The sequence below is a fragment of the Plasmodium knowlesi genome (assembly GCF_000006355.2).
Source record: "Plasmodium knowlesi strain H genome assembly, chromosome: 11".
In the NCBI taxonomy this organism is placed as follows: domain Eukaryota; phylum Apicomplexa; class Aconoidasida; order Haemosporida; family Plasmodiidae; genus Plasmodium; species Plasmodium knowlesi.
Window position 1 is genome coordinate 184,623 of NC_011912.2, and position 18,212 is coordinate 202,834.

The 18,212-nt window shown below is 38.5% G+C and overlaps 5 protein-coding genes across 5 annotated transcripts; 2 read left to right on the plus strand and 3 right to left on the minus strand.

Moving 5' to 3' along the window:
* Positions 1 to 622: 622 nt before the first annotated feature.
* Positions 623 to 2,934, minus strand: PKNH_1104400 (conserved protein, unknown function; the record flags this gene model as incomplete). Its single annotated transcript, XM_002261183.1, has 3 exons — positions 623 to 2,397; positions 2,593 to 2,733; positions 2,895 to 2,934. 3 exons carry the CDS (start codon positions 2,932 to 2,934, stop codon positions 623 to 625), a joined length of 1,956 nt encoding a protein of 651 aa, XP_002261219.1.
* Positions 2,935 to 7,412: 4,478 nt separating this feature from the next.
* PKNH_1104500 (phosphatidylserine synthase, putative) lies at positions 7,413 to 10,256 on the plus strand (the record flags this gene model as incomplete). The annotated part of the gene is made up of 11 exons (XM_039114121.1): positions 7,413 to 7,429; positions 7,724 to 7,816; positions 7,946 to 8,093; positions 8,289 to 8,396; positions 8,522 to 8,686; positions 8,916 to 8,993; positions 9,112 to 9,185; positions 9,409 to 9,575; positions 9,696 to 9,735; positions 9,885 to 10,008; positions 10,182 to 10,256. 11 exons carry the CDS (start codon positions 7,413 to 7,415, stop codon positions 10,254 to 10,256), a joined length of 1,089 nt encoding a protein of 362 aa, XP_038969741.1.
* Positions 10,257 to 10,718: 462 nt separating this feature from the next.
* PKNH_1104600 (conserved Plasmodium protein, unknown function) lies at positions 10,719 to 11,579 on the minus strand (the record flags this gene model as incomplete). Its single annotated transcript, XM_002261185.1, has 1 exon — positions 10,719 to 11,579. One exon carries the CDS (start codon positions 11,577 to 11,579, stop codon positions 10,719 to 10,721), a length of 861 nt encoding a protein of 286 aa, XP_002261221.1.
* Positions 11,580 to 13,386: 1,807 nt separating this feature from the next.
* On the plus strand, positions 13,387 to 15,174 carry PKNH_1104700 (signal recognition particle receptor subunit alpha, putative; the record flags this gene model as incomplete). The annotated part of the gene is made up of 1 exon (XM_002261186.1): positions 13,387 to 15,174. One exon carries the CDS (start codon positions 13,387 to 13,389, stop codon positions 15,172 to 15,174), a length of 1,788 nt encoding a protein of 595 aa, XP_002261222.1.
* A 1,238-nt stretch (positions 15,175 to 16,412) lies between these two features.
* PKNH_1104800 (nucleoside diphosphate kinase b, putative) lies at positions 16,413 to 16,862 on the minus strand (the record flags this gene model as incomplete). The annotated part of the gene is made up of 1 exon (XM_002261187.1): positions 16,413 to 16,862. The coding sequence occupies one exon, from the start codon at positions 16,860 to 16,862 to the stop codon at positions 16,413 to 16,415; it is 450 nt and encodes a 149-aa protein (XP_002261223.1).
* Between the last annotated feature and the right edge of the window lie 1,350 nt (positions 16,863 to 18,212).

An 18,212-nucleotide genomic window follows, 5' to 3' on the forward strand; every position in this document is an offset into this window, starting at 1 on the left:
GATACCAGAGAACGACAACAATGGTATGTTCATAAATCTGTGTGCCTCCGAATGTGTAGTCATTACACCTACTTTGGTGTGTATTTTCTACATACTGCCTCTACGCCTTATTCATAGCCTCTGCGTTCTACACAAATCCACACTTCTCCAGGGGAAGGGGGAAAAAAGCACGGAACATTCTAAGTACATGTTACACAGGTAAAGCACACAACAAAGAGGAGGCACACGCGTTCATACATGGGCTCAGAAAAACATCTATACAGAGTTATCCGTTTTTACATTTCCTTTCCTTCATGTGCTCACCCCTAACCTGTAACTTCTAATTCTTTAAAAAAACAAATATTTGAGGATTCAAGAAGTTAGTACATACGCAGTACTCATTCTCATCTATAGGTGGAATGTCCTTTGTACGTCATGCAAAAAAAAAAAAAAAAAAAAAAAAAAAGAAAAGAAAAAAGAAAAAAAATATATACATCAAAAGAATCGTATTAGAGTATACTGACCACCCTGGTGTACCTCCCTGTAGATGAATCTTCACCTTCTAACAGGTCACTCTTCTACTTGAGTTCCTCATCTGGGTTTCTCTCCTCCAACACCATCCCCCGTTGCGCCTCATCCTCTTCTATCCCTCTTTCGAATTGTTATTCTGTTCATTCACGTTTCTCATCTCCCTCATCCTGGCCTTTCTCAGATCCATCGAATGCATCACTTTGTTGCCGGAACCAAAGTTCTCCCCGATGGAATTTTTGTTAAAATCAAATTTCTGGTTACTGTTGTTCGCGTTTCCAAAGTTCACCATCTTTCCAAAGCCATCCCCACCCATCTCGTTCGCCATCACACTTCCTTGTGTATTCTCCCCCCCATTTATCAAACCACTCTTGAATGCGTTGTTTCCAATTTCCTCATTCTTGCTATCCAGAATATTTCCCTTGAAGACGTTGCTGCTCTTTGCCTCTTCGTTGCTCTTTATAAAAATGTTCTTATTATTTCCTGACATATTTACCGCACCCTGGAAGTTCATGTTGACCATTTGTCCGTTCTCCAAGTTGCCTTCGATACTGCCCCTATTCGTGCCGCTCCTACCATCAACGGAATTGATGTACCCCCTCATATTCTTACCGCTTACGCTGTTATTACCCCCCTTGTTCATACCTCCCTCCGCGTATATTTTATCAGGCTCCCCTCCCTCGGGGTTCCTATTAGCGGAACTGGCTACTCTCCAGTTGCTCTCAGTATCTATGTCCCTTCTCCTAAAATTCCTATCCTCTCTCTTTTCATTTCTCCTCATGTGATTTACAACGTTCCCTTGTGCCCCCGACAAGTTATTCATCCCTTTAGAACTCACCATGCCTTCCACATTAAGCATATTGTTGTTATTATTGTTTGCAAAATTTCTTCCACTCCTATTGAAATTATTTCCCTTTATCATATTTCCTCCGTTACCATTGAATTTGTTTTGATTATTCTGTGTAGCCATCGAAGCGAATCGGTGATTCACCTGATCAACCCCCCCTCCTGCTACAGCTCCTCCTACTCCTCCTGCGACTGCTCCTCCTCCCCGTTCTAATGCCCCTTCTACGTTGGTCATTATGTTGTTCTGATTATTCCTCTGCTGATTGTTATTTCCTTGCACATTGGGTGCTATATTATTCAGAGGAAAATTCATCTGCATGTTCATGCGTTGACCCATCTGTTGACCCATCTGTTGACCCATCTGTTGACCCATCTGTTGACTCATCTGTTGACTCATCTGTTGACTCATCTGTTGACTCATCTGTTGACCTATCCTTCCATTCTTCTTCTGCATGCCGCCCCTGTTCTCCACATTTTCCAAGAAGAAACTTTCCTCCTGTGGCAACGTCGTGGGAGGAAGTGGCGCAGGGCTCTGCAACCCACGCTTTAAAAAGCACCTAAAGCCAATCATATGCTTTCCCCTAAAGCCGGGCATAATATAACCATTCTTAACCAGCTTTTCATTGTTCTCATTCTGAACATTATTATTACCTGCACTAAAATCAGCAGATCCTTCAAACCACTTCTTCTGGTTATTCTCATTTTTCCTTTGGCCTCCAAACATATTCATTCCAAATTTCTTCTTCTCAGGGAAACCGTCTATTTTCATTTTTTCTAATCCAACATTATCATTTAAAAAGGGTTCATCTCCCTTTTTAAAATCTTTTAATTGTTTTTTCTTTTTATCTTTCTCTTTGGACAATTCTGATTTTATTTTTTCTGTTGACTCCAACAAATCTGGGAAGGATTCGTCGTCTATTTTTTTCTCCTTCTCTTCTCCTACCTCTTCATTGTTCTTTTCATCTTTCTTTTTCCATGCAGATCCAGCTTGCTTCGCGTTGGCTCCTCCGTTCGCTGCTCTTCCTCTAACGCTCACGCTAATACCTACAGGAAGTACGGTGAAGGGGGAAGAAATAATAAATGTCCACTCGGTTACATTAGACCAATGGGTACAAATTCAATGGAAATAATCACAATGAACTTCTCAAGGGACCAAAATCACAGTTAAATAAGACTACTCAAATGCCTAGAACAATCAATCATATGTGTGTAGTTCGACTTTTGCTCTCCCCGTCCTACCCTTCTTCAAGGAACTCCCGCTGAGGAGGTGCTTCCCCAGGGAGACGCTGTTAACAAGTGGCATTTCATTTTCCTCTGAACTTTCGGCGACCTTCTTCGTTGCCTGGTCTTCCTTTTTCACTTGGTCTTCCTTCACGAGTTCTACAAAAGGGGGAGCAAAGGGGGGATATGATTTTCGACAGGGTGGACTTGTTCGTTTGTACTACAAAAAAAAAAAAAAAAAAAAAAAAAAAAAGGAGGGGACAGCGGTACCAGTAGTACACCGCTAAAATGACGCTGCACCATATTCCGTGAGAACTCACCTTTGTTGTTATTCTCACTCTCCATTTCCTTATGCTCCATTTTTTTACAAATCTGTCTTTATAATTTCATAATTTGTTTCTTCTGTGGTTTGTTAATTACGTCAAAATGGCGGAGGCCTTGAGATGGGTGGATTCCTTCTGTTTGAATTTTTTCCTATAGTCTTGGTACTGTGGAATTCTTCCTTACACGAACAAACTTCAAACCGTTGATGGACGCGGATACACACAGCGGAGGAGCATCAAAAAAACGAAAACACACCGTCGTTGTAACGGGCGCATTAAATTTCACAGTGTACTTTCTGTAAATGCAATACCAAACAGTGCTACAACGGAGGAGTAACAAACATATACAATCTACGAACGAAATGAAGATATAGCTAAAGGAGGAATAATGAAAAGGGCCTTGGGGTAGGAGAGGAATATATTTGGCAATTGGAAAAGTATCATATAAATTTTTTCCCTTAAAAATGTGGCAAACGTTCATATTCGTGTTAGGGGACCTCTCACGTGGTACATACCCTCGCTCATGTAAAAAAAAAAAGAAAATACACCCAAAGGGGAGAGGAGCAAAATGGCAAGCAGGATGGCACAGGGAATGACAGTATAAATATAATGGTACACGAGATGACGCGCAAAATTATAAAAACAACAATTAAATGTAAAAAAAAGGAGAGAGGAAGGTGAAACACGTAAATAGTTACGCAGCTTTTTCGCAAAACGAAAGCGCCAAAAGAAGAAGAAGAAGAAAAAAAAAAAAAGATACTTACTATTGTTGCTGAGCTCCGAATGCGAAAAGTACATTCCATATGTATACAGATACATATACATATACATGTAGTATAAAAATGGCTTTGCAAAAATACGCAATGAAAAGAAGAAAGATTATAAAAGAAAATGTATCGCAAAGGCCAAACCCCGAGTGTTAAAAAAAAAAAAAAAAAATTGTGAACGATTAAGCGAAAATACGATCACTGCACAATGATGCGTACATTAAAAATTCGCACGGCCACGTTCCGTATCATTGTTATGCGTATGCGTTTCCACATTATAAACGTACAAAAGAAAAAAAAAAAATGCGCAGTCCCGAAATTGTACACGCAACCGTTCGTTCAGAAGTAGAACCAGGCATGAGGGAAAAAAAAAAAAAAAAAAAAAAAAAGTGACATTAACGGGTAGCAAAATGGCGGCAAAATCGTACCGACGTTTTGAAAAGATAAAATAAAATAGCAACAACAATGACAGTCATGCGACAGGCGCAGTTGCGACGGTGAAACGCGCTACCGTGCGTACACGTACACAGAGGCGAACAAATCGAAATCCCACAACATGCAAATTGTGCATAGGGATGTAGCTAGCGACTATGCAGTGTATCGAGGGGATGATCTACTCCTGAACATGTATTTCCATGTTACAGTAGAACAAAAAAAAAAAAAAAAAAAATTATACCTACATATGGATGAACACCTGATGGTATGCACGTATGTATTCTCCCCCCCCCCCCCCCCCCCTATGCTCTGTCCTCCAATACAAACCTCTTGAACCTCTTCCTCCCTCTTTTTAACATTTCAAGAAAAACACTCCAGTTAATCTCCTCTCATGTTTATATAAGACGATGCGGAAACTCTACAGGGATGTATCTGCTTAGGCCACCGACATAGGCGCGGATGCACAGCTTCCGAACCACCACTGTATGCCCATATGTGTAATGACATATCGTGGAGAGGATCGAATAGGGACCCTCGTAATGTATAAAAACGCTAAAAAATTCGTCCTTTCTGAAAGGTCACCCCCGAAATTAAAAAAAAAAAAAAAAAAAAAAAAAAAACACTCTGCCAAACTAATGTTAGAAATATCCCTTCGTCAAATGAGAATTACTTGAGAAGGTTTCCCATGTGAAAAGGGAGATCGGATTATATGAAGAAAAGAAAAAAGAAAAAGTTAATCTACAGCCATTCGGTTGCATTTCATTTATATACACCTGCATAAAATAGACATGACATGATGACAATCTAAAGTCTATCCATGAAGGATGCACATAATTAAAATAGTTTAATGGTGTACGAAGGGGAGCTGCCAACCGTTCGTATCAACACACCACCTTTATTGTACCATTCCTACCCCTGTGTATCATCCACGGCATAAAAGGATTTATTACAATTATTTTAGCACATTTGCTTTCTTACCAGGTCATTGTGACAGCGTTTTTGGGTGTCATGAATGGCAGAACATTTCTCAACGTAGGGAAGAAGAAAAAAAATAAAATAAAATAAAAAAGACCTACTAGCCAATATGAATAGATTATTGCCAGTTCGTAAAATTGCTTATAAAAAGAGTGTCACTTTGAAATTTTCTCAGCCGGACCATTTTGTGCTCGTTTTAATAACCTGCGTACTTTCCGTCTGTCGGAAGATGTCCTCTTCGTGCATTATCGTAAACAGTCGAAATAGCGTTAATTGCCTTGAAATAGCATAAAATAAATTAACTGCGATAGGTTTTACGGGAACCGTCGGCAGAAGCGTGCGAAGATCAATTTGATAATTTTTTCATCCCCACAACGCACGCTGCAATCCGATGTTGCCGAATTTCTTTTCCCAAAAAAGGAAAAATAAAGAAAAAGAGAACAACTTCGTGTATAAATAAAAGTAGATATGCCAATTACACACACGAATGTATAAATTCACATGGGCATGGAAACACTGTCCCATTTCCCCACCAACACCTCACTCCATTTTTCGCCTTATGATCTTTCAGACACCCAGTAAAATCCCGCCATTATTTTTGGGAAAACAAATTTACCAAAATGTACAAATGTGGAGAACTTGATGGTGCACTGAATCATTGGGAAGTATTTCCATTCCGTTGGAGCATACTTGCCTTTCCTATATTACTTGGCCGCTTTATAGTCCCCTCCTTTTCCCCTTATAAACTGCCGTAAAACGCGAACCACCTTACTACAGCGCCACATGTGTATAAATCATTTTTAATGTCATCAAAGAGTAAGCAAAAGAGCTTTACGTACAAGAGTAAAGAAAAAAAAAAAAAAAAAAAAAATTCAAAAATGTGCAGAAAATTCCTGTAAGTCTATCTACAAATCAACAGTTCTTTCATAGAACTAAATCAATTTTGTGTGATTACCAAATCCCCCCCCAAATCATCTCCAGGTTGTTAGCCATTTAGCACACTAGTAATGTTTTTTTTCACTGCGGAATTTTCGCCGCGTTGTTACAAAATTTTTTTTTTTTTTTTTTTTTTCTACACAATTTTGCCGCTTAACTACATTTCATGATTTTTTATTTGTTTTTTCTACCTTACAGAGCTTCATTATTTGACGAATAATTACTTTTCCTACACGCTTAGTTATAAATAAAGGCAGACATTGACATCCCTTCCTAAACGTTAATTGCCACTGCCGAAGGACAATATAATGACGGCGATCCCGTTCCCGTTGCAATAGTCGCGCGAAGCAGATATGTCGCCTCGCGTGCCCCAATTTGTCCGTGGCAAAATTGGGAAATGGAAAAATGAATTACGCATGAAAAAGTGTTTCACACCCCTCAAAATTTGTTCACCTTTGGCTCAGTCATTATACAGTATATATATAGTACTTCATACATGCACCTTTGTTAAGAGAATCCTTCATTTGCTACATTTTCATTTTCATTTTTTTTTTTTTTTTTTTTTTTTTTTTTTCCTTTTTTTTTCCACCTCCTGAATATATTCAACCATCTTCCAGTTATTGAATTTCCCCTCCATATATTTTTTTAGCGTTCCGTTATTTCTCCTAATCGTTGCTTTAGTTCATGTGTTTACTCTTTCCTTCTGTCGTTCCGTTTATATATTTTTCTTCTTTTCTTTTTTGACATTCCTTTTGTTTTATATAATTTTTTTTTAAACACTGTTTAATTTTTTTTCAGTTTTGTATTTTATTTATTTATTTATTTTCTTCTTCATCGCTACCCCCTAACGACGTTTGTAAAGATATATTACCACACGCGCATAAGAGGTACTGTGTGTTAATTCAAACCTACACGTACCTATCTACATGTATGTATGGGCACATCCCCAAGGTTCCCCTTCCTGTTGCACCTTTTCCCGCGGTTAAAAGCAGGTACATGTATAAAGATAATTTTTGTCACACAGATCCTTTACAGATTGTACCATTTGACATTACAACAAGTTGTTAGAAGGTGTTACCAAAAAAAAAAAAAAAAAAAAAAAAAAAAAAAAAAAGTCCTTTTTTCAATTTACACCATAAATAGTGAGGAACTGTTCATTTCTGTTTTTTCCTCTCCTTGGAACCTTATTTCTGATATATTTTTTGACCTTAGTATTTCAACTCCACGTTTCTGCGTGACGTTGCACCCTTTTCCTGTCAAACTCTTTCTTCGAAAGGGGCTACCCAATTGAAGAGAAAATAAACGAACCGTAAATCGGACAAGTGAACCATAAAAACATAGAAGTATCTAGGCGGCGAAGGGAGACCAACCCTGTGGTGTCATTCCAAGAAAAGCATTCAAAATGCTGTGCACAAAAATGTAAGAAGAAAAAGAAAAAGAAAAATAAGAAAACGAACCCTTAGAATGAATAGACCTACGGATGAGCACATGCACATTTGTACTCATGAGTAGGACACATGTAAAGCTTTACATTTAGAATATATGTTGGTGAAAAATGTATACTCTCAGCTGCACTTCCTGTACGTTTGAAGATCGCATGATGCGTGCAAATCCAGCCATGGGTGTATAACTCGACCGCACACACGCACACATTGCAAGCTTTGAACCAATACACAAATGGACAACAATTATTTCTCCCCCTACCCTCCGCAGGTTGAGTGTTTATTTCTTCGGGGCCTCTCTCCTGACCACTCTGTTCTTGGCGCAAAGAAATGACAATTGGGACTATAGGACGAGGCTAAACATGTGAGAAGAGCAAAAATGTGTTTCTCCTTTTGTGTGTGTGTCTGTATGTGTATATGATGTCCTTCACACACGTGCACACCTACTCCCCTGTTAACATCTCCGTATTTGTCTCACCCCTCCCCCTCGCAGAGCCTCACTCATGGCACTCGTCAACCTCCTAGCAGTGGCAACATTGTTCAAAAAATACATTTACTCTGTAAAAAGAGACATCATCACAATTATCGTAAATGCGTTAATTATGTTTTACTACCCCATGATCCTATTCCTACACTTTTTTGTAAAAAAAAAAAAAAAAAAAAAAAAAAAAAAAAAATGATATGAATGACTAACGAATGCTGAGTGAGGCCGAACGATGCCATCGATACTCTATCATGCGAAACGAATGATAAAACATTTTCAGATGCAGTAACAAGTCCACCACCATGCCCAAAATATCTGAGCCTTATACCACACCTTTCCCCCTTTTGTGCAGACAACGAGTGAAGTACGATCCATGATAAAATACATTTTCAAAAACATAACATTCCACGCAGTAGAGAAGTCCTATATGGAGAATTGTAACTCCTTAGAAAACGTCATGGTAAGGGGAGAGGGAAAAAGGCGACACATGAAAAGTGGAAAAACATAACATTCAAGTAGCAAATGAATATATGGCAAACTCCTACTCCCCACTTTTTTTTTCACTTCCTTTTCATACGTATGCAGGACAAAATTGACGTGTACGTGATAGCCCACCTGGGAGGTTGGTTTTTAAAGACACTGGCCATTCGAAATTTTTTCGTGTTAAATTTAAATAGCGTATTATTCGAACTGATAGAATTAAGATTTCAGCATATTTTGCCCAACTTTTACGAGTGCTGGTGGGATCACGTAAGTGTTCAGAGTTCTCATTCGAAAAAGGAGCGCAAAAATGAAACACAAAAAAAAAGAACGAAGGAAATGGTGATACAATGCAAAGGGAGAAACACACATCTGGTTCATTTCTCCTTTGCTACGATGCAACTCACCTTTGAGCCAAATTAACAGAGCCTTACCGTTCTTCCCTCCTCATACTATAATCTTCTACGTGTGTATATTTCCCCCCGTCCATCACTTACAGATCATATTGGACGTTCTTGGGTGTAACTTAGCGGGAATTCTGATAGCTTTTGGTGTTATGAAGTGGCTAAATATGCCAGTAAGCAAATCGGAACAGAACATAGATTAAGCATCAAGTCGTGTATTTGTGTTTTCGACGTATGTTCCCATATCCTTTTCACCTTCTTTTTATTATTATTTTCCTTCTTTCTCTTTAGCTCTTTTCTTGGAATTTTCCAGACAAATTTAAACCGAATAAAAAGGGCATCATATTTCCGACCGTAGATAGACTGTAATGAGGAATATGCATGCACAAAATCCATTTATGCTCCTGTGCTTATTTTCCTCTGCAGAAAAAACACCTCTTCATTCGCCAAATTCTGATACTATTACCATTGTCATTATTTACCCCTTCATAGTTATGGCTAGCTAAGTTAGCCAGTTTTTTTTTTTTTTTTTTTCTTAAACCTGTTCATAATTTTTTTTTTTTTTTTTATTTTTTATCCCCCGTACAGGTTAAGGAAGGTGTTTACAAATAGCAGTTCCCTGGTGCTGTTAGTTTTCTTCTCCCTGATGACGAATCTGAACGATTTAAACATATTTTTTTTAAAGGCCGAATTGCAGTTGTGGCAAACGAATTATTTAGTATTCTTCCGTGAAGCAGTCATCGTGACAATTGTTTGTAAGTTTTATCGAGGAGTGATAAACCTTGCACAACTGCAGTAGGTGCGAAATTAACAGTTTAACCTCCCACTTCATAATCATCTATATTTCGTACTATCCTCACCTTTCCCCTATTTAGTTCAAGGTTGCATACACCTACATCGCATCATTTCAGAACCGTAAGAACAGCAGTTTCGTTATTATGCAATATAAATGTGTGTCATACCGATTGTACATATGTACCCCCACACGTGAGAACACATCACGGCTTCTCCGTATGAACGAATTGTCTCATATATTTTACCTTTCCCTTTTACCCATGTCGTAGGCTAAACCTCAAATCCCTGTACTATGTCATTACTTCATCGACAATTCTCCTGTTAGAACTTTCTTTGGCCATAAGGTGGAAACATAACTTGGTGTCGGACAAGTCTGACCTTACTACAATTAACGTAAGACACATATATTTTTTTTTTCCAACATGTCTTCTACTCTGTTTTAGTGCACATTGGGGGAGGAACTTCATCGTTGCGTGAGTATCCCCATTTCCCCATGTATATATACATAACCGATCAGATAGTGATTCATATGCCCCTTAACCCTCACCCCCTTCCTTCCCCTGCAGATGGTTTGGCTTTCGATAGGTTCAACCATTTCATCGACTTTAGTACTTCTCTACACCAACGAGTTTTTAATTTAATCAATGGGGTCAACACAAAATTGAGTTTCTTTTATATTAGTTTATTAAAGACAATCACTTTTGTTGTAATTTCTCCCAATTAATCAATAATTAATTTTTAACTATTAATTATTATTCAAATTTACAAGTTTTTTAATCGAATATTATATCACCTCATTCACACAGCACGTGTGCTGTAGTAGCGGCTACGCCTCGTACATGTGTGTGTGCGCATAACTGTGCGCGCAAAAGGAAAGTGTGTGTGTAGAGTGTTATAAGCACACACACGTTTGCCACATGTGTACACTGGATTTATATACCAAACCAACAAGGTGAAATTCCATGTGTGATATAATTAAAATTGCAACAGTGTTTTTGTCATTCAACATTGTTTTTGTTTTTCTTTTTTTTTTCTGTTTTTTCCTTTTTTTTTTTTTTTTTTTCCACATTTCCCCCATTCTTCACTTGCTTACATAAGCATCCTTAAAACTTATTTAATAGCCGCTTTATTTTATTTAAATACGGATTGTGCTTAAGTATAATGGAACATTTTTTTATATTCAAAATGCTTATATGTATTTCACTTGAGATTAAGTTACAAATTTTAATTCTCATTTTTATGTCCTCCTCCATGTAAAACATTACAGCGGTCAATAAAAAAAAAATTTTTATTTGTTTTGTGAAGTGGTGAGAAGATAAGGCGGGTTGGGAACACAACATAAGGCACCTCCGTACCATTTTGTTAATCTCCCCCCTGCTGTAAAGATCAGATACGAATGATCCCTTTCTGCGGGCCACTTCAAACTCTTGTTCACTTATTTTGTTCTGCGATAGTAGACTTGCAACTGTGGAGGACTCTGTCAAGCTATTTGAGTGGCTAACAATGTGAGAACTGAGGGAACCCCCCATAGCCGCCACCTCATCAGGAGCAGACTCAAATATTAGCATGTATAAACACAAAAACAACTCCCTCATATTTTTGCAATTCTGGCCAACATGCAGCACAACTGTGGACAATTCCCTTATCAGCTCCTCGATAGCATTTTGTTTTTCCTTTAACCCGTTTTCATCTTTTTTTTTTTTAAAAAATTCCTCATCATTCAATAAATAATCGGTCACATCTTTTTTCACTTCCTTAAAAGTTGTCTTAAAATTGTTGAACAGATTTTCTGAGATTTCCATCACCCTTATGAACAGTTCATAAAATTTTTTATCTAATTCGAGATACCTCCTTATATGATTTTTTATTCTGATGACAGTGAGGTTTGGATTTTCCATTTCAATGGCTCCATTTTCTTCTATTTCTTGTGTGAACTTGTGGGGTGTTCCCAAGTGGGGGTTCATTTTTCTTTGCAAAAATGTAATATATGGCTTTGGAAAGGTGGAGATGGCCAAGCGGCTGAAGAAGCCTAGAGGTTGTTGTCCTACCACCAATGCATCGTGCGATACTAATACGATGTGAAACGAAAACGATCACCTTCCACATAGGGGTAAAGCTCTCCCATGGTCCTTACCAATTCTTACTTTCTCTCTTTGGGCATGAATTCCTTTATTAAAATGGCATTGACGAACTTCGCAGTTTTTACGCTGGGGCATGCGTCAAAGTGAGTTCGGTAATATGTATAAACATGTGGTATAATAGTGCATCCCCCCGTCATGAATTATCTGACATGTATGCAAACGTGTTTACATTAGGATGGGGAGTGACGTTAGACAGTCGTGAGGCTTCAACCAAACGCTCAACACGATGATGTCCTCCCTTCACTTGCAACCCCCTTTTTTGGCAATTTCACAGATCTACATTTGTACATTTGTAAGGAGGCTATGCTATTACATATATACGTACATGCATGAATGACGAAAATGAAAGTTCCTCACCCTGAAAACTGGGACTACATTAAAGTAATACAAAAAAAAAAAAAAAAAAAAAATCAGTATAACTCTCTTTTATGCCTCATGTGCAAATAGCTTTGTCCCTCTTTAAATGGGTATAGCAAAAAAAACTTTCATCAAAATATGTGAGGAAGAAGGGGGGTGTTGGGTCACTGGAAAAGGGACAAAAAAAAATATATAACATTACTAACCATTCAATTGGATAATTTGTCCTACCAAGATTGTTACCCTCCCCCGAAAAAAATATAAAATTTTAAAACACCATTTAGGAAGATCCCACAACTGATCAATTTATGTATTCCCAATAGTTGTTTTTTTTTTTTTTTTTTTTTTTTTTTTTTTTTTTTTTGAACATGCAGGGTCAGGTCAAGCAATTTAGCCAAGCCATTATTTTTAACGATAATGAATTTTTTTTTTTTTTTTCATGTTTATTTTTTCACAAAATTTACCTTAGTGATTCTTATAATTTTCTCTTCCTTTCTGTTTTTTCTCTTTTTTTTTTTTTTTTGTCAGGAAGTGGAGATCGCCGTGTTATGCGCAATTTTTTTTGTGAGTACGTCCGTTCGTATGGATGTATGCATACGCGCATGTATATATATGTATATATCTACGTATGTAAGCACGCATGTTCGCATGGGCTTATGTATACATAGGCATCATCGAGCAGTTCGCCCATTCGTTCGTTCGCCGCCTTAGGCGTTGCAATGCCCACACGCATTTTCAACCATTAAGTCGTGAGGGGCGGTGAAAATTTTTTCGAACCACACAATTTCATAACATTCAAGTGTATATATTTGCTTACTCTGCGCAACTTACCGTGTAGTTATTTCGCCCCTCAAAAAAAAACCCACTTTTTCTTTTTTCCTTTTGGGATCACTCGTCTCACTTTTGTGCGTACCACTTTGCCTTACCCACTCCGGTTCATTTCATCATTTGATCAGCTGCGTTTATGTAAGATCGAATCTTCTTCTGATATGGAAAGCGAGTGTGTCCTCTTTGAAGTTTACCACCTGAGACATGCACGTATATGAGCTAGCGTGTGTACCTTCCCACCGTTTGTTCTAGTTGGACCTTTTTAGTTCTCGATCAACGAGTTGCTCCGCGCCTATCCGTACACCTCCCCACACACTGAGTTTTTGCACCCCATATGTACATTCACATGCATCCGATTGTTGGTGTGCCTACCCCACGTTTGTAATCACATGCATTTGTTCCTGTCACGAGGGTTACCACACCCCTTATTCTACGCTACACAAAAATGATAGATGTTGTCAAAATATTCAGCAAGGGAGGACTCATCCTGTGGTCCTACACCTTCTACGAAATAGAAGACGCCACCATACGAACCATTGTGAAGCAAATACTCATAGAGGAAAAGTACGAAGACTTTTGCAAGAAGTATAATAAATTTCACGCCAAATGGAAGTTGCTTAACGATGTAGATATCGTTATCCTCATTGTATATCAAGGGATACAGAATTCTGCGTATGTAGAGAATTTATTTTTAAAAATTAAAAAATCTTTTGTAAAACTATTGCCCAAAAGTTTGGAGTACTTGGACTTGGATCTACCCTTGAACTTCGACAAGCAGTTTTTGAAAATCGTCGAGGATGTGGAGGCCATTTTATCCTGCACGGGGGCGGGTGCTGATAGGCGGGGAAGTGTGGATGGGCGAAGAGGAAGCATAGGCAGACGAAAAAACAGTTCCGATAAAACCAAAGACGATCATGGAGACGTCAGCGAAGACACAGGTGCCAGCGAACGAACGGATGCAGATAGCTACCCAGACAACAGCGATGGAAATTGTGAGGAATCGAAGGGGAAGAAGAAACATGGCGCACACAAAATGGAAGGAGAAAAATACAGCAATAAAAGAAGCGAAGAGGATGAGAAAACGCTGGATGACGATGAACCAGGTGTAAGGCGAAAAAGTAAAACGAAGAAAAAAAGTGCAAGAGAATGGGAACTAAGCAAAAAGATAACTAAAAAGGACATCGAAAAATTGGATTACTCAAAAAATGAAAATAACTCAACAGATGTACACGAAATGAACAAGTACGAAGGAGAGTTTGAAGACTCCAGTGATTGCAACGTGGATAACAGTAATCATCTCCTCAATAAATTAAATGATTCCATTCTGAAGGTATTCTCGTACAATAGTAAGATAGAGGAAAATGATATCGAGTCAATCTTACAAGGAGTTAAAAATAAGCTGCTCTCGAAAAATGTCGCAGCAGGAATATGTGACACGTTAATTGAGAAGATGAAAGGGAACCTCATTGGAAAAAAGAAAACCCTCTTCTCTATGAATGTCAAAAAAACCGTCTCCACTGTTCTGTCCGATACTATTCAATCTATATTGATACCAAAGGAATCTGTGGATATTCTTCGAGCAGCCTTGGAAGCCAAATCCATTGGTAAATTATATTCAATTGTTTTCCTAGGCGTTAATGGAGTCGGGAAGTCAACAAATCTAGCCAAGGTTTGCTACTACCTTAAGACAAAAGGGAACCTAAAAATTATGATTGCAGCGTGCGATACTTTTAGAGCTGGTGCAGTGGAACAGCTGAGAACCCACGCCAATTGTTTAGATGTATTCCTTTACGAAAAGGGATATGGAAAAGATGCAGCCGCTATTGCGAAAGAAGCCATTGCATATGCAAAGAAGGAAAATTTTAATGTCATCCTCATTGATACTGCTGGAAGAATGCAAGATAATGAACCACTCATGAGATCGTTAGGGAAACTCATCCTCATCAACAACCCTGATTTTATTTTATTTGTTGGCGAAGCATTAGTTGGTAATGATGCCATCGACCAATTGAAAAAGTTCAACCAAGCCTTAACGGATGCTACGTGCAATTCAAATAAGAGAACCATCGATGGAATCCTCCTTACCAAATTTGACACCGTTGATGATAAAGTGGGCACGGCCCTTTCCATGGTTTACCTGACAGGAAAGCCAATCGTTTTCGTCGGTATCGGTCAGAAATACACCCACTTGAAGAAGTTCAATGTCAGTATGGTCGTCAAGGCGTTGAGCTAGGCTGGGCGCAAAAGGTTCGTGGCATGTTACGTGCAAACTATGCGCTCAGATGCGCGATCAACGATGTGTATTGGAGAGCAATCCCCCCCTAGGGTGATAACTACCACATACACAAACAGAAGCAGAAGCAGAAGGGGTATCTTTTTTCATTGCACCTCTTATGAAGGTTCTATTGATTTTGCCGCTGCACCGGTCAGACCCTATTTGTAATAATGTGGACCCCCTTCCCGAGGAGTTCCATACTTCATATTCTAAACAATTCATCCAGGTCCTGAACCTGTTCGTGATTAAACGAACCTCCTTCCAAGGGAACCCATGATCAGTGCAAATTTCGACCGATCATTCCAGAGCACGCAGAAAACGTTTTGTTTTTCCCTCATGTGCCCATTTTTGTATGTGTCTGCATATATATCACCATGTGCCCAAGCGCACGCATCTATTTGCTTAAATAATTAAAAATGTGTTCATTCGGAGGTTTTCCTTATTTGCATTTTCCTGCCATGACATTACTTTATATTTCACTCCTCTTTTCCTCCCCCCCCCTTTTTTTTTTTTTTTTTTTTTTTTTGTTGTTGTTGTTCTATTATATATATATAAACCTTTCAAACTGGAGATGACTCACGTTAATGATCAAAAGTTCTTCTTCAAACATTGTGAGTACGCAGAATGGTTGTGTATGTATAAGCATGTTGTAGTTTTACGGGTCTGTACCCAGACAATGCCACATATGCGCAGGAAATTGTCCAGCGGGGAAACAATTCCTGCTGTAGAAGAACAGAACCTTTTTTTTTCAGCACCACGGGAAGGCAAAAAAATCGCGTATTCTATTGATGCAACTAAAGGAACAATCGTAATTAGAGGTGAACCATCGAAAGGAAACCTAAGTGTGCATTGTGAAGGACTTATTAGCGGAACATCCATTTACTTCTGTCTCTTTTTTTTTTTTTTTTTTTTTTTCCTTTCCACTGATAGGTAGATGGATTGGACAGAAAAACTATTTTGTAAAAGGTCATTAATTGAAAGAGTGTCGTTCCGCTTGTGAAGCTCCATTTTGACGAGCTCACTGGAAAAATGGATTGGGTAAAAATGGCGTCTACGTTGGATGCATGTAAGGTGCACGCATATGTGTGTTCCTCTTATGGGAAGAAGTGATGGTAGTGACACAAAGGAGGGAAAACGCCCCTCATGTGGTAATGTGCACAAGGCTACCTTCAAGGAAAAAAGGCAGATATCGCGGCCTACGCATAGATCCAGGGCTTGGAGTGATCACTCCACTGTACCAACTCGTCGGCCTTAAACCAAATGTTAATTTCTCGATTGGCTGACGCAACGGAATCACTACCGTGTATCACATTCCGGCTAACCTCCAGACAAAAGTCGCCCCTTATGGTACCGGTATTGCTACTCAAGGGATTGGTTTCTCCAATGAGTTTCCTTCCTTGATTTACAATTTCGGCTCCTTCCCAAACCATGGCAACAACGGGACCTTTACTGATGTACTCAACGAGGGTATTAAAAAATGGCTTGTCCGCTAACTCCTTGTAATGTTCTTTAAGTATTTCCTTCGTCGGATTTAACATTTTTAATGCTATCATTTTGTATCCTTTTTTTTCGAAACGCTTAATGATGGTCCCAACCAATCCCCTCTGAACTCCATCCGGTTTCACCATAATAAAACTTTTCTCCATTTTTTCCGTCTGCAATGTAAAGGGGTTCTTCAATTAAGTCAGGTCTCTTGACGTCACTTGGCCGCTTCGTCCAAATCGGGTGCTTTCACCAAAGGGGCCTGATGGCAGGGTGATGTTTATCTTGGAGGTGTGTTTCCGCAGGGGAACTAAACACACTGCTTCCACCTGCGAGGGAAGTTACAAAGGCTGCGGTGAGAGACTTGCATAAAGAGATACGTAGTGGGATAAGGTGACACCCCCAAAAAAAAAGAAAAAAAAAAAAAAAAAAAAAAAAAAAAAAGCACCTTAGCAGATCGCACTGACAGATACCCAAGAAGGGAGATGCTTCAATATAAGGTCAAAAGTAATAGTTCCAAATTATATGGTAATTAACGTGCAAAATATTATGTCATACGAGAAATCGATCGAAAAGGTGTATAAAGAAAAAAAAAAAAAAAAACTCACATGTTGATATTCAGAAAAATTGCACTAAGATGACGTTGCTCATTAATTTCCAGTTAGTACTTTTTGCCCGACTCTTCTCACACAATCATTACACTTTTTAGTGCCTCTTTTTCTGGGGGAGATTTCTTGGTCCCTCTTCGCGGAACCTTATGGCTACACTTTTTTTTTTTTTTCCCTCACAGAATAGCCCCGCCATGGTAGGGACCATTTTGATTCACTTTCCGTGAAAGATGATACGCCAAGGGGAGAAGTGCAAATACCTATAACCCTGCACATTCGGAGAAAATTTGGGAGATTCTTAGATCTCACTCCGCATGGCTACGACACACCTTTTTGCTTAATGCGCACAGCTTAGCTCATATAGCTACACAATGGAACGATGATAAAAGTATATTTTACAGGGCCCCATGTAGGCATAGAGAAATATAATATATATTAGTGATGTGCAAAGCGTGAATACCCCCACTCTCATTGCATATGCATGAAATGAGGTAGGGGCATTTTCTTACACTTATATCGACCCCGCGGTGAGAGGAGAACACTCTATACAACCGCCTACATGTGAATATAAAGGTGCCGCATAAGAAAAAAAAAAAAAATATATATATATACAAGAAATGAACAGAAATGAACAAAAAAAGAACAAATGGTATAAAAATAAAAATTCCTAACTGTGCTTGAACGTTCCCACTTTATACAAATAAAGCACGTTACCTATTTTTCATTCCTCATTTTTAACATTTTCTGGTTAATTAGTTTTTATCTTCACCCCAATCCTTTTTTTTTTTCTTTTTTTTTTGATACTGGGCATTTCGACTTTTCTCTGCCTTTCCCTTTTCATCTCGCATATGAGTAAAAAATATAAAGATATTTTAGGACTTAATCTAGGGGAATAAAAAATTAGCG